General features: G+C 40.1%; 1 protein-coding gene across 3 annotated transcripts in view; it reads right to left on the reverse strand.

The window, feature by feature from the left end:
• Window positions 1–517: 517 nt before the first annotated feature.
• GRIN2C (glutamate ionotropic receptor NMDA type subunit 2C) overlaps window positions 518–12,420 on the reverse strand; it is a 93,557-nt gene continuing 81,654 nt past the window's right edge. For 2 of the 3 annotated variants that reach the window (XM_039342877.1, XM_039342876.1), the window contains 3 exons: window positions 12,013–12,200; window positions 8,505–8,737; window positions 518–4,560 (listed from right to left, as the gene is read on the reverse strand). In XM_039342877.1, the coding sequence (XP_039198811.1) occupies window positions 3,010–4,560; window positions 8,505–8,737; window positions 12,013–12,200 (1,972 nt within the window). In that variant the 3' untranslated portion in view covers window positions 518–3,009. Of the gene's footprint in view, window positions 4,561–4,585; window positions 5,014–8,504; window positions 8,738–12,012; window positions 12,201–12,420 lie in introns of those variants that run through there. The other variant, XM_039342878.1, reaches the window with a different exon arrangement.

Genomic DNA, 12,420 nt, shown 5'->3' on the forward strand with positions numbered 1-12,420 from the left:
TCTGATTCTTTTTCCAATCTGGATTCAGACTTGGTTGTGGGATTGAAATTGCATTGGTCATTCTTGTAGATGACCTGGGATAGCACTTGGATGGGAAGAGGACAAAGTTTCTGGTTCTGCTAAACCTCTTGACAGCCTTCATTCTCATTAATCAAGATACTTTTCTAGATTACCTGCAAGGGTTAGGAGTGGACAGCATTGGACTGTAATGGTTCTCTTCCTTCTAGAGCAAGTGGGGCACTCAGCCCTTCTTATTATTTAATGTCTAACCAAAATTCCTAGGGGAGGTCCTCCACTGGCATGGATGAAGCATTATTAATATGCTGACAATAATCCAGTTGCATATTTACACCTTGGACAAAACATGTAATCCTAAGAAGGCCTGACCTAGTGCCTGTAAATTGTTAAAACCTGGAAAGGAAGAAATAGGCTTAGGCTTAATCCCAAGAAAATGGAATGGCTGTTGAATTAAAGCAGTGTTTCTCAACCTTGACAATTTTAAGACATGTGGACTTCAATTCCCAGAATTCCACAGCCAGCATTGCTGGCTGTGGAATTCTGGGAATTAAAGTCCACATGTCTTAAAATTGTCAAGGTTGAGAAACACTGAATTAAAGTCTTCTGATTCCCGAAAAAGAAAATCCAATCGATTTTAGGCAAACCTGTACTCCCCTGTGGAGAGCAAATTTGCTACCTGGAGTTCTCCTGTACTCAAGACTCCTGCTGCAATAACAGTAGAAGTCATGGCAGAAGAGTCCATAGCTTCAGCTGGTACATTAGTTGTGGCCTTTCATGGAAAAAGAGGTTTTACTGAGGTAATTCATACTCTTGTCACTTCATAACAAGACTAATGTAATTCGCTCTACATGGGGCTGTCCTTGAGAGCCAATTGGGAGCTACGGCTGATTCAAAATCCAGCTGCACAGTGTAACAAGTGAAGCCTGATTTAGCCATGTAACACCATTATTGCAGACGTGCTGTTGATAGCCAGTCAGCTTCCAAGTGCAATTTAAGATGCTAAATGTCTATGGAGGTTCTCAGTCATCCAAGTCATAGTTGTCCCAAAGGTGCTTTTTCAAAAGGCAACTGGACTTTGTTTTTCCTTTGTTTGAAAAACAAAGTCTAATTGCCTTTTGAAAAAGCACCGTTGAGACAACTTAAGGTGCTGATTATCTTCTGCAAAGCCCTATCTAGCTTCAGACTGGCTATCTTGCAGGACTGTCTGCTCTGAGTGGCATATGCCCATCTGATAATAACCAGCAGAATATGCATGCAATGGGTGCCTCCACCTGCATAGTTTCAGCAAGTAGGAGCCTGGGGACAAGCCTTTTTTCTTATGGCCCCCTCCACTTGAACAGTTTACCTACAGGGACAAGGATCTAAGGTAGGGGTCCCCAAACCCTAGTCTGTGAATCAGCACCTGTCCACAGCATGCCGGAAACTGGGCCAAGCAAACAAGTGAAGTCCCATATGAAACCACGCCTCCATCCGGTCTGCAGAAAAACCTCTCCGCACAGAACCAGTCCCTGGTGCCCAAAAGGTTGGGGGCTGCTGATCTAAGGGATACAATGTTTCCCATCCCTAAACAAAAGATAGTAACAACAAATAACATTCCTTATTGCAATTCATACACATCTGGCAATTCTGTCTGCAGACAATGTGAGTGAAATAGCTTTCATTTGTTTGTTTGCTTGTTTTTCTCTAGGCTAAAGTGTCTATCATCAGTATCCCATTAATTCTGGAGTTCTTGTTGGCTCCCTTTGTTTGTTTGTTTGTTTTTTTAAAAAAATCCCAAAACTTTGTCTTTTAATTTGCAGCTATAAGCTTCAGCATGCTTCTGAAATTCTCTAAATGTATTTTAAAAAAAACCTTGTATGTTAGTGATCTTTTATTTGCAAACCAATAAGCCAGTCTGCATTTGCTGTTAACATAAATAGTTTTTAAAAACAGTCAACAGGGCTACTGAATGCCTCTCTGGTGATCCCTTAACACTGGAGCCTTCACTAGGCTGCTACGAATATCTCTTCTGAAGCCGGGAATCTATGCAGCTGCTTCTTCTAATATTTCTGCCAGAATTTGAATTTTTAGTCATGCTCTGGGATTAAGAAAGACGCATGAATGAATCCAGAATGTTAATCTGCATAGTGAGAGAATAATATTCTCACTAATACTTTTCTGTCACCTGTATTTGCTCAGCAGTTCAAATTTGATGTGGCCCAGCCTAGCAGCTATAGTTTTAAATATCTTTTATACGATGCGGTACTTCTTAAAAAAAAGGCAAGAAAGCCTTTTTACTGTTTTAGGGATAGCGTAAAAGACAACATTTGCCAATGCAACCAAAAGCTATATGGAAAAAAGAAAGGGGAAGTTAATACATTTTAAGATGTGGCATTTGAGACTCTTATGGAGAATCAGAGGGTTCATGTAAAACACTACAAATATAGTATTTGCCCGTTAATCATTTATATAGTTCCATTTCTATCAGTGCATAGGGGTAAACAAGATAGTCCTAATTTTCATTAGGCTGCTGTTGGCCATTTCCAGCTGTGTCATGGACAGCATGCTCTGAAAAATAGCTGGCACTGTGATGTAGATGTTTGACACTGGAATCGATGCAGTCTGAAGCAATCCACACAGAGGCTGCATGTTGTGAATCACCACCAGGAGCCTCTTGCATGAAATGAGTACTCCAGTGCTCAGCAATGGAAGACTTTGGGATGCAGTCATTAAAGTGCCTTCAGCTGGGCAGTTTTAGTGTTGCTTTGATCTTAATTCCAGCAGGAGATAAAAGAGAAAGGTCACTTGCTCTTGTGCGTACGGAAGAGACCGTGACTTTTTCTTGATACCAGTATACAAGGGAGAAGGAGATTGATAGTTCAGATGGTTTGTCAGTTGCCCATACGAGTCTATTTCTAGAGTGCCCCACAGAAGTGGTTTCATCATGTGCAGGCACTCTTAGCATCATCCTCTCCCACTCCCATCCCACTCACCGCCCACCTTTTTCCATGATCAGACTTCAGATTCTAGGCTAGATACGCGCCTCCATGACCTTGTTGCACAAGGGCTGTGCATCCTTGGGGTTGTCAACGTATTTCTCCTCTCGGTGCTGGCCATCTGAATAAATGTTGGATAAACCCTGCTCTGATTTCTGCAGTCTCTCTGTGTGCTATTAAAGTACATGGCCCTCTGACCATCCGCATGGACCAAGAAATCCCTGCTGCATGGGGGCCAGGATGCCTGACTGAAACAGTGCTGGGAGGCACTGGATTGTTCACATAGGTGAGAAGGGCCTGGATGAAAACTTCTCCAATAAACAGGTAGATTTGGATATGAGTTCACATAGGCATATTGCTTCTGCACTACAGCTGAAGAAGCCCTGTGTACGCCTGAGACATTCTGTAGACAGGCCTCTCGATAGACTGGGAGCCTCGTGGATTGTGAATATAGCAGCTGTTTCTCCTTCCAACTTAAACCATTGGCCTGCCTACATTTCCTATTGCATGCATTGCTTGGCCTAAGGGCATCAGGAGAATGGTGGTGGACTCCATGATGGATCCCAGGCAGCACTTTTGCTTTGGGGGTCAGGCTAGCTTTGGGGAAGAAGTCCAGGATATCCCTGGAACTGGAACACTTTGGTGGATGCTTCCAGAGGCCTAGAGAATGGAACTGTTCATGCTGTTCCAAGATTGATCTTGAAAGACTAGCTGTATAGGTCTCTTTTTCTCTCCTCAGCTCTAGTGGGTCGTATTCTTTATGTGCAAAGGGTCTACAAGTTCTGTTGTCCTTTGGGAAGGAATTATATATACAGGGATGAGGCAAGTAATGGGTTTCCAAAGTCTTTTTCTTCTCAGAAGGAAAAGCTAGCGTTGACTCCTGGGCTGCACTGCTTTGCTCGCCTTCTTTATACAGGTGATCATTCTGGTGGAATTTTTGTTTCCCATGGCCTCTGGACATGGGGAGCTTATACTTGTGGTTTTGTGGAGAAAGTTCCTGAAGAGTCCTGATTGGGGAATGAGGAGCATCACTAAGGGAACTTCCAATGTGTTTTCTGAGATTCGCCTGAGAAGTGGTTACCACATACTGTGGAGAGTGGTACACAGCAAGAGCTGGAATAATCTTATCTTCAGAGCAGTTGCCCCGTAATTTCAGTGGATGAAGAATCTGTGGGTGCTCAATTGTCTCTCCACAGCTTTCACTGGGTGGTCCCACAGTTTGCTGAGGTGCCAGAAGCAAGGGTGGAAAGCTCCTCCCAAGCTTCTCAGTTGTTGTAGTGTTGGAGGACTGAGCTGGCCTGTTTGACCCACTAGTGTTCTGAATCACAAACTGGGGAGTCCTTAAGGAGAAAGTTGTTTGGAAGTTTTCACTCCTACTAGACCAATTCTCTATAGTGCGTGTAGCATTTTCCAGTGAGTTTTCAACACTGGCTGTTGATACCATATTCTTGGCTGCCTGCAGCATCTTAAGCACATTGGCTTGAGCAGAGTTAGCAGTGACATCTGGTTTGTAAACATGAACAGGGCTTTCCAGGTTCTGGACTCCATTAAAACAGCTGTAAATACCCTGGGAATACAAGATGAAACAAGAATGACAAACTATCTTGGGAAGGAATGATCGATGATGATACTAAGCTAGACTTTTTTTTTCACAGACAGGACTCATAAATATTGAATAATTTTCTTTATCTGAGCAAAACTAAATGCTAAAACCATATAAACCAGATTCTTCATCATTGAAATAAGAATACAGAGAAAGCATTTTCTACTAAAATTAGTTAGGGGAGATTGAACAGAACTTTTTTTAAAATTTCTTTTCAATTGTTGGTCTTATATGAAAGATCTTGATTCCACAATGAAGATCCAAGAGCTCACTAAATAGTGATTGGAAAGAACTGTTCTCTCTTCTGCAATGAGTTGCTCATTCAGGCAGATGTTGTAGTATAATGAAGCCATCTTCCCTTTATGTCTCAGTATGGAATCTTGTATTCTAGTTGTTAGCTTCATAACTGTCTTCATCCTGTATTTTAAAGTGTTTGCTGCTTAATTAAATTTTGCAAAATATTCCTTGAGGACCCTAATAATGATTGTTATGAGATGCAATGAATCTAGTGGCTGGTTAAGAAATTTCATGTAACTAGAATTCAGAAAATGCTTCTCAGATACATGAGTTTAATTTAGGCATTAAAGCATTTCACAACAACAGGAAATGTATGTTTTAATAGGCAAAAATTCACTCAAATTCTATAAATTGTTATTTTCTGTCTGGCTTCTATTCATGCATGAGTGGAAACGTAAGTATTTTTATTGTGTTTTTATTGCTTAGCTAAGGTATTTATAATGCAAAAGGCAAAGGGACTTGAAAATGCACACACAATATAAATGTAATAGAACTCAACAAGCAAATAAATTCAATAAACATGATTGTTTTCTTTCTTAGTAATTGTGGAAACTGTTTTCTCACTGGTTTATTTTCAAATACATTTCACACAAGTTAATATTAATGGCATCTTTCTGAATTTGTTTTTAGGAATTCTGACAGCAGATCCCACCTCATGAATCTATACTAGGGATATTTGTTAGGAGGGGATTCTTAGTAAGACTGAAAACTCTCCAAAAGCAGTTTAGAATTAATATTTTGGGACTTGCCCAAACACCAGAATCCCCTACTGCTCTGCTTGGTGCAAGTTTGAAAACCAGAATAACCAGAGTTGAGATATTGGATGGAAAAAGTTGTACTTAAAAATATGATAGTTGTAAACAGTGAAAATCCTTGAGTCTTATATGCACAGGAGTAATTCTCATAGTAAACTTCCAGATTTTATTACATTATCTGAACTAGCAATCATTTTAGTTTGTATAAGCACTGTATTGCCTAAAACACTCACAGATAATTTGCAGCTTTTCACCTCAACGCATGTTGTTGTGAGTGAAGACAGCCAAAATATCTTCCTACCAACTCGGCCCTTTTATGACTCATGGACTTCAACTCCCAGAATTCCTCAGCCAGCATGCCTGCCGAGTTTGAGGACCCCTATACTAGAATGACTGTGGAATCAGACTACTATTACTCACACAATTTCTTGAGAACTCTTACTAAGCAGTTAAGCTGTCACAAGGTTAATAAGATTTAAAACACCTACAGAGAGCAGCCCTTATGTGGGGGGAACAAATGATTGAGTAACAAAATAAGCTTGCCTCTTATGCATCAGTTAGCTGAAGCTGGGTTTAATTGATTTATAGCAGCACTTTGACTAGACAGACCTAAAGCTGCAAATTTGACAAAGGAACTGAGAGAAAAACAAATGTATTAACATTAAATTATTATTTACTGTATTAAATTTATTTGCCACCCATCTTGCCACAAATTTATCCCAGAATTCCTAGGCAGTTCTGCTCCAAAGGATCTTTGGGGGGGGGGTGCTTTAATCACAATTTCCAATCCAGGCAGACTATTGAAAATGTATCTCATCAATTGTACTTTTAGCCCTTAGTGTATTCAATATCACATTCTTTTTTGTGGATTTCTCTAGAGACCCAAAAATCAGAAGAACGGGGAATTATGCATCTAGAAAAAAACAAATCTCCTATCTCTTGCTCACAATGATTTGAGAATGTTTTAATCAAAATACGGGAAGTAAAAATTAATTTCCCTTTAAAGAGAAAAACAGAGTGTCATATATGCTCATATTGGTAAGCTTTACAAGCTCCCATTGGCAAGAGTCACAAAATTGCTTTTTGAGGGAATGTCTTGGCAACTCACAGCCTAGAGCATTTGAACACATTGATGATGCCGCTAATGTTTTGCTAGATGTCCTGGTGTGTAGAGCCAATTTTTAAATTGTTTTTTTATCCACATACTTATTTTATTTTCATTTAAAAAATATATTTTCAAAAAAGATAGCATTTACAAATGGGTAGCTAATTACTGAAGTTATACATCAGTGCTCAGTATGACCTTAGTTAAAAAAAATAGCAAGCAGATTACACTGAGTTGTTTTCAGGATACAAAATTATAATTTATATAAGTATACATTTTGGGACCTAATGCAAAACCATTACTATATTATTATAAATGTTGAAAAGAAGAAAAATACCCCCCACCAAAACATAGATAGTTAATATGTAGAGTCAAATTTAGCATAGAACTTTACCTTTACCCCCAAAATCAAGAAAATAGTATGCAGTGAAGTGATGAGGCTATGGACCTGGGAACGGATGCCCTGGAGGAATTGCTCTTATCCAGCTTAATCTATCTCTCGGTGATTTTACACCTCATGCTAAGCCATGTTTTAATTGTGGTCTGCCAGATGAACCACAGTTGGTGGAGTCCACTCAAAGTCTTGAACTATAAGCCATGTTTTATAAATCACAGCAACTGAGTCCAAACATTACCGCTTAGTATGTGGAACTCAGCCTCAGAATAGTTGTTGCGGTTAGAGAAACTGAAGAGTGGGCGGATCAGAAATCTAATGAATGAATTAACATTTTAAATTGTCCCTGTTAATCAACATTTATACAAAAGAGTAGCCCTAAAAATGCAGAGTATTTCCTGGGGAATGGAAGAAGAATTTTGATTATGATTAGTACGATCATCAGATTTGTATCCCACTTTTATTTGTGCAACTCAAGGCCGTTTGCATAATGTTCCTGCCTCCCATTTTCCTACAACAACCCCTCTGTGAGAAGGGTCAGATTGAGAGAGAGTAAATGGCTCAAAGTTACTGAGCTGGCTTTATGCCTAACAGAAGACCAGAACTCTCTGGTTTCCAGGCCAGCACTTTCATCCACACCTAAGACCTGGACAGTCCCCCTTCTACTCGTGCTTTAAGGTCAGCTGCTTTTCCCAGGCCTTTGGCGAGGTTGAATGAAGCCTCCTTGAATAGTCTGGTTTTGTTTGTTTTTCCATCCCTCTCTGGTTCTTGTTATCTTTGCCAATCTTTATTTTTACATACAGGTAGTCCTCAACTTGCAACCATTCGTTTCGTGACGGTTCAAAGTTACAGTGGCAAAAAGTGATTTATGTCCGTGTTTCACGCTTATGACTGTTGCAGCATCTGTATGATCACATGATCAGAATTCGGATGCTTGGCAATTAGAATGTATTTATGAGATTTGCAGTGTCCTGGGATCATGTGATCCCCTTAGGCGACCTTCTGACAAGCAAAGCCAATGAAGAAGCCAGATTCACTTAACAACTGTGGCAAGAAAGGGGCAAAACATGGGGCAAAACTCACTTAACAACTGTCTCGCTTAGCAACATAAATTTTGGGCTCAACTGTGGTCGTAGGTCGAGGACTATCTGTGCGCAAAAATGTGACATCGCAACTGCCAGTTCTTTAGTTGGTGTTGGCTTTCATTTGCACCATTAATTCATTAATAAAACCCTTATTATTATTATTTATGCTTTTATTTGTGAGCCCTCAGAAGGGATGGCATTTGGGCAGCACACAAACGCAATAAAAACAAATGATTAAATAAATAAACTGCCCGTACAGGAACATTACTTACCCTGCTTATAGCTAGAAGGAAATCAAGTCTGTGGGACTTGGGCACGGCATGCCGCAACTTCCAAAACACCAGGTGTTCCCAAGCAAAGACAAGCAGGCTCAGCCCCATTGCCACCAGCAGCATGTAAAAGACCCCCGCCATGTTATCAATGTCCAGCTTACTGCTCATTACTTCATTCTTTTCATTTTGGCAGATACCAGACAACCACACAGTCTCCAGTTTTTGGGTTTCACCTGCAAAACAGCACACAACAGACAAAGGGTAGAAGAGGGTATACTTCTAGCCAAAGAAACCATCTGATATCAAACATCACCCCTTTCATGGAAACAACTGTTCACATTTCTGGGGGGGGGGGAAGATGTTTGGATGAATTTCACAGAAAAGAGAAGGGGAAAAAAAGTATAGTCTTGTTTTGAAAAGGCTTTTTGCTATTAGTTTTAAAATGTCTGCGCAAAGGGACCATTTTAGCATAGCCAGATCTGAGGTGAAAAAAAAGTGGTAGTAGCTTCTTCTCCTACAGTGCCTCATATTTGCCTGTTTTTGTTTTTGCTACTTCTGCATTTATGTGGCTGGATTAATGATGTAGGCAAAACACAATGATGATTTCGTGTTTTAACTTCCAGGCGGTGCAAGTGATCAACGGAACAAGAGCGTAGCTATCATCTTCTCACTCCCATGGAGTTCACAACCACCAAGCACCTGGTGGGTGCAGCCATTTAGATCAGTGGAACAGCAGGAGTGGGTAGTGACCAGCTCATTATCCTGACTGCCAGTTTCTCATTCAAATCAGAAGATTAAAAGCAAAACACATGAAGCTCTGTGTCCCAAATGTAGTTGACAGACAATTAGAATGAGCTAAAAGGAATCTCTATAAGTTTCCAAGGCAGACTTTTTCTGGAGCACATTCCGTATTGAATCCTTCAATCTGCTAACAAAGCTGTAGTTTCCACCAGACAGGTCTCTAAAACCTGCAAATGCTGAAGTACATAAATGAATATAGAAGAGTCACGTGTGCGCATGCATTGTGTGTTTGTTAAATCTATCTTTCCCTTTACATTAGTTTGGTGTCTCTTTCACAGGAACGGCATCCAAGCAAGCAGGAGTCAGTGATTTATTTATTTATTTATTCTTTGAATAGGCCACTGCTGATAGCTAGGATATGCCCAGTGCTCATGCTTGCCAGGTCAGAGAACCCCGGGAGGTTAGATCTAAAGGCAGGCCTGGTTCAGCCCTGTGTTTGCACAGCGGGCAAGTGAGAACCCTAGAACCCTAGAAACAGGAATTGCAATAGGACTTCCATTCGAATTCCAAGGAGTTATGATCAAGATGCCTTTGGGCTCCATAGAAATAGTCCTCGACTTACGACCACAAAAATGAGCCCAACATTTCTGTTGCTAAGTGAGGCAGTTGTTAAATGAATTTTGCCCCAGTTTTACAACCTTTCTTGCCACAGGTATTAAGTCAGGAAACCGGTTGTTAAGGGAACTTGGTCTTCCCCTTGGTTTTGCTTGTCAGAAGGTCGCAAAAGGTGATCACATGACTCGGGGCACTGCAGCTGTCATAAATACGAGCCAGGTGCCAAGCAGCCAAATTTTGATCACGTGACTATGGGATTGCTGCAACAGTCGTAAGTGTGAAAAAATGGTCATAAGAAAGGTGACCAACTGTCCTCCTTTAGGGAGGACAGTCCTCCTTTTGTAAGTTCTGTCCTCTCTCGACAGATGTCCTCCTACATGTCCTCCTTTTTGATATTTGAAGACTAATCTGTAAATCTCCGTATTCGATTGATGCTGATCCAATCCGTTGCGTGTGATGTGACGTATTTGTATTTGACATGATGATTCGTCAGGGCAAGGAGAATTGTTTTGAGAGAGTGCACCGCACGCAAGAGTGCGCCGCATGCAAGTGGCTTTGTTTACTTCTTACCGAAACATGACACAGCACATACGCACACATTAGACTCACTTTTTTTTCTTCAATTTATTTGTGTCCTCCTTCTCATTGTAAAAAAGTTGGTCATCTTATCATAAGTCACTTTTGTCTGTACTTCAATGGTCTTCAAAGGGTCCCTAAACGAGCTGTTATAAGTCAAGGACTACATATTCAGATGTGAAAATGAATACTTAATTTTTTTAGGCAGTAAATATGAGCTAAATAATAGCTCTTTGGAGAAAGACACATTCTGTCTGTGCGGATCTCAAGATTGTTTCTTAGCATATTGCAGTTCCTGTAGGTGGCATATTTATTTTACTTTCTTCTTCTTTTAGTCTCCTTCTACATCTGGTAAATAAAAGACTTCCCCTAAACTTTCCCAGTTCTAATGCATAAGCACAGGCTTGCCTGCTTACTTATAGTATATCAGCCACTTATTAAAGCTGCTGAAGTAGTGGAAAATTTAACTCCTACTGAAGTGAAGCGAGAGAAAGACCTTTTCAGGGAACTGCCAGGAGTTTGGCTTGATCTAATATGAAACTTCACCAAGAAGAACAGTTTTCCAAAAACTTTTCAACATTTTCTCCAGTGACTAAGGAATTCATCATCAACATTCAGGAGCAGAATTTTGAGGAAAATACAGAACGGGCAAAATGCACGTTGGTGTCTAGGACAACATTTAGCCCATATATTAGGTTTGCAAATAAGAATTAATGATGCCTTTCATAACCATTGTGTTACTGTAATAGAAAAAAATAGCTGAAGTAAATCCTTTCCATTTTAATGAAGTTCACTTTACTGAAGTTTTGGAGCTACTTTTATTTCCATCTTATATTTCAATTTTAATTTGTATCTGAACAGAACATTTGCAAATGACCGCTGAAAGAGTGGGGTGTAGCCATTTGTCTTCTGAGGAAAGTATTTGCCCTCTTCCTATGCTGCAGATGCTGCTTTATCCTGCTTTGTTTCTGTCAAAGGAGTTGGGAAATGCAAGTGTGCAAAAGGAAAAATCATAGCATGGAACGACTGAGAGGACACTTATTCATATCCTCTTACAGGCATGTCTCCACTAGCTTCCATTTTTGTTCAATATCCATACTTTTATATGCCACAAAGATAAATAATAAAGTTCTGCAAGTATTTTTCCATTATAGACAAAAAAATGGAATTTATCATATATGAAGACCGATGGATTTACCAAGTTTGAGGTGTAACAAAAAAGTTTATTCTTAGATTTTGGCCCCTTGCAGTTTCAAGGTTACAGTCTTGGACCTGTGATACAGGCTAGTGTAATGGGGAAAAAAAATCATCAGTATTATTCCATGGGATCAAGGTTTCAAAAATGGACTGCATGCTCCCTACAGTATATGTAATATAATATCTTGTTTTCTTTTTCCTTTGGTTCTTATCTTTGTTGTTGTGTTTTTGTTTTACCCCTCTATATTATAATAAAGAGAAAGCTCTACTCTGAACTTGGCAAATTGTTGTGACCCTGGAAGAAAACAAGTAGGACGCAGCAATAATTTTCTCCTAAATATTAGCTAGCAATGTGTAACTAAGAGAGAAAACGACCCACCATCTCCCAGGAACTGCAGGAGAGCTAAATCAATTGTTCTCTTCCACTTTGAGTCCTTCTGGAGGGCAATGCCATAGCCAGTGGTGGCAAAGACTTTCCCACTGCCAATGGTTACCAGCTTGCAACCCTCATCCTTGCCAGCCATGTAATTGAGCACTGCAGCATCATAGATAAAAGCATCCAGCTTTCTGGAATCAAGCACACAGAGAAAGCAGATTAGGGAACAATTGCTATGAAACACAACAGGAAGGAAACTAGGGACTCCATCCAAGTTGGGAAAGGCTGTATTAGACAATAGGAATGTGCCTGTTTTTTAAAATGACTCTGAAGAAGTGCTTTGTACTTTGACCAGTATTGGCATGTCTCTGTTATTTAAGGGAGTCTAATCTGTTTTCAGGCTTCTCAGAC

Source organism: Crotalus tigris, unplaced genomic scaffold (assembly GCF_016545835.1).
Source record: "Crotalus tigris isolate CLP2741 ecotype Arizona unplaced genomic scaffold, ASM1654583v1 scf7180000017814.3102382, whole genome shotgun sequence".
Lineage (NCBI taxonomy): Eukaryota > Metazoa > Chordata > Lepidosauria > Squamata > Viperidae > Crotalus > Crotalus tigris.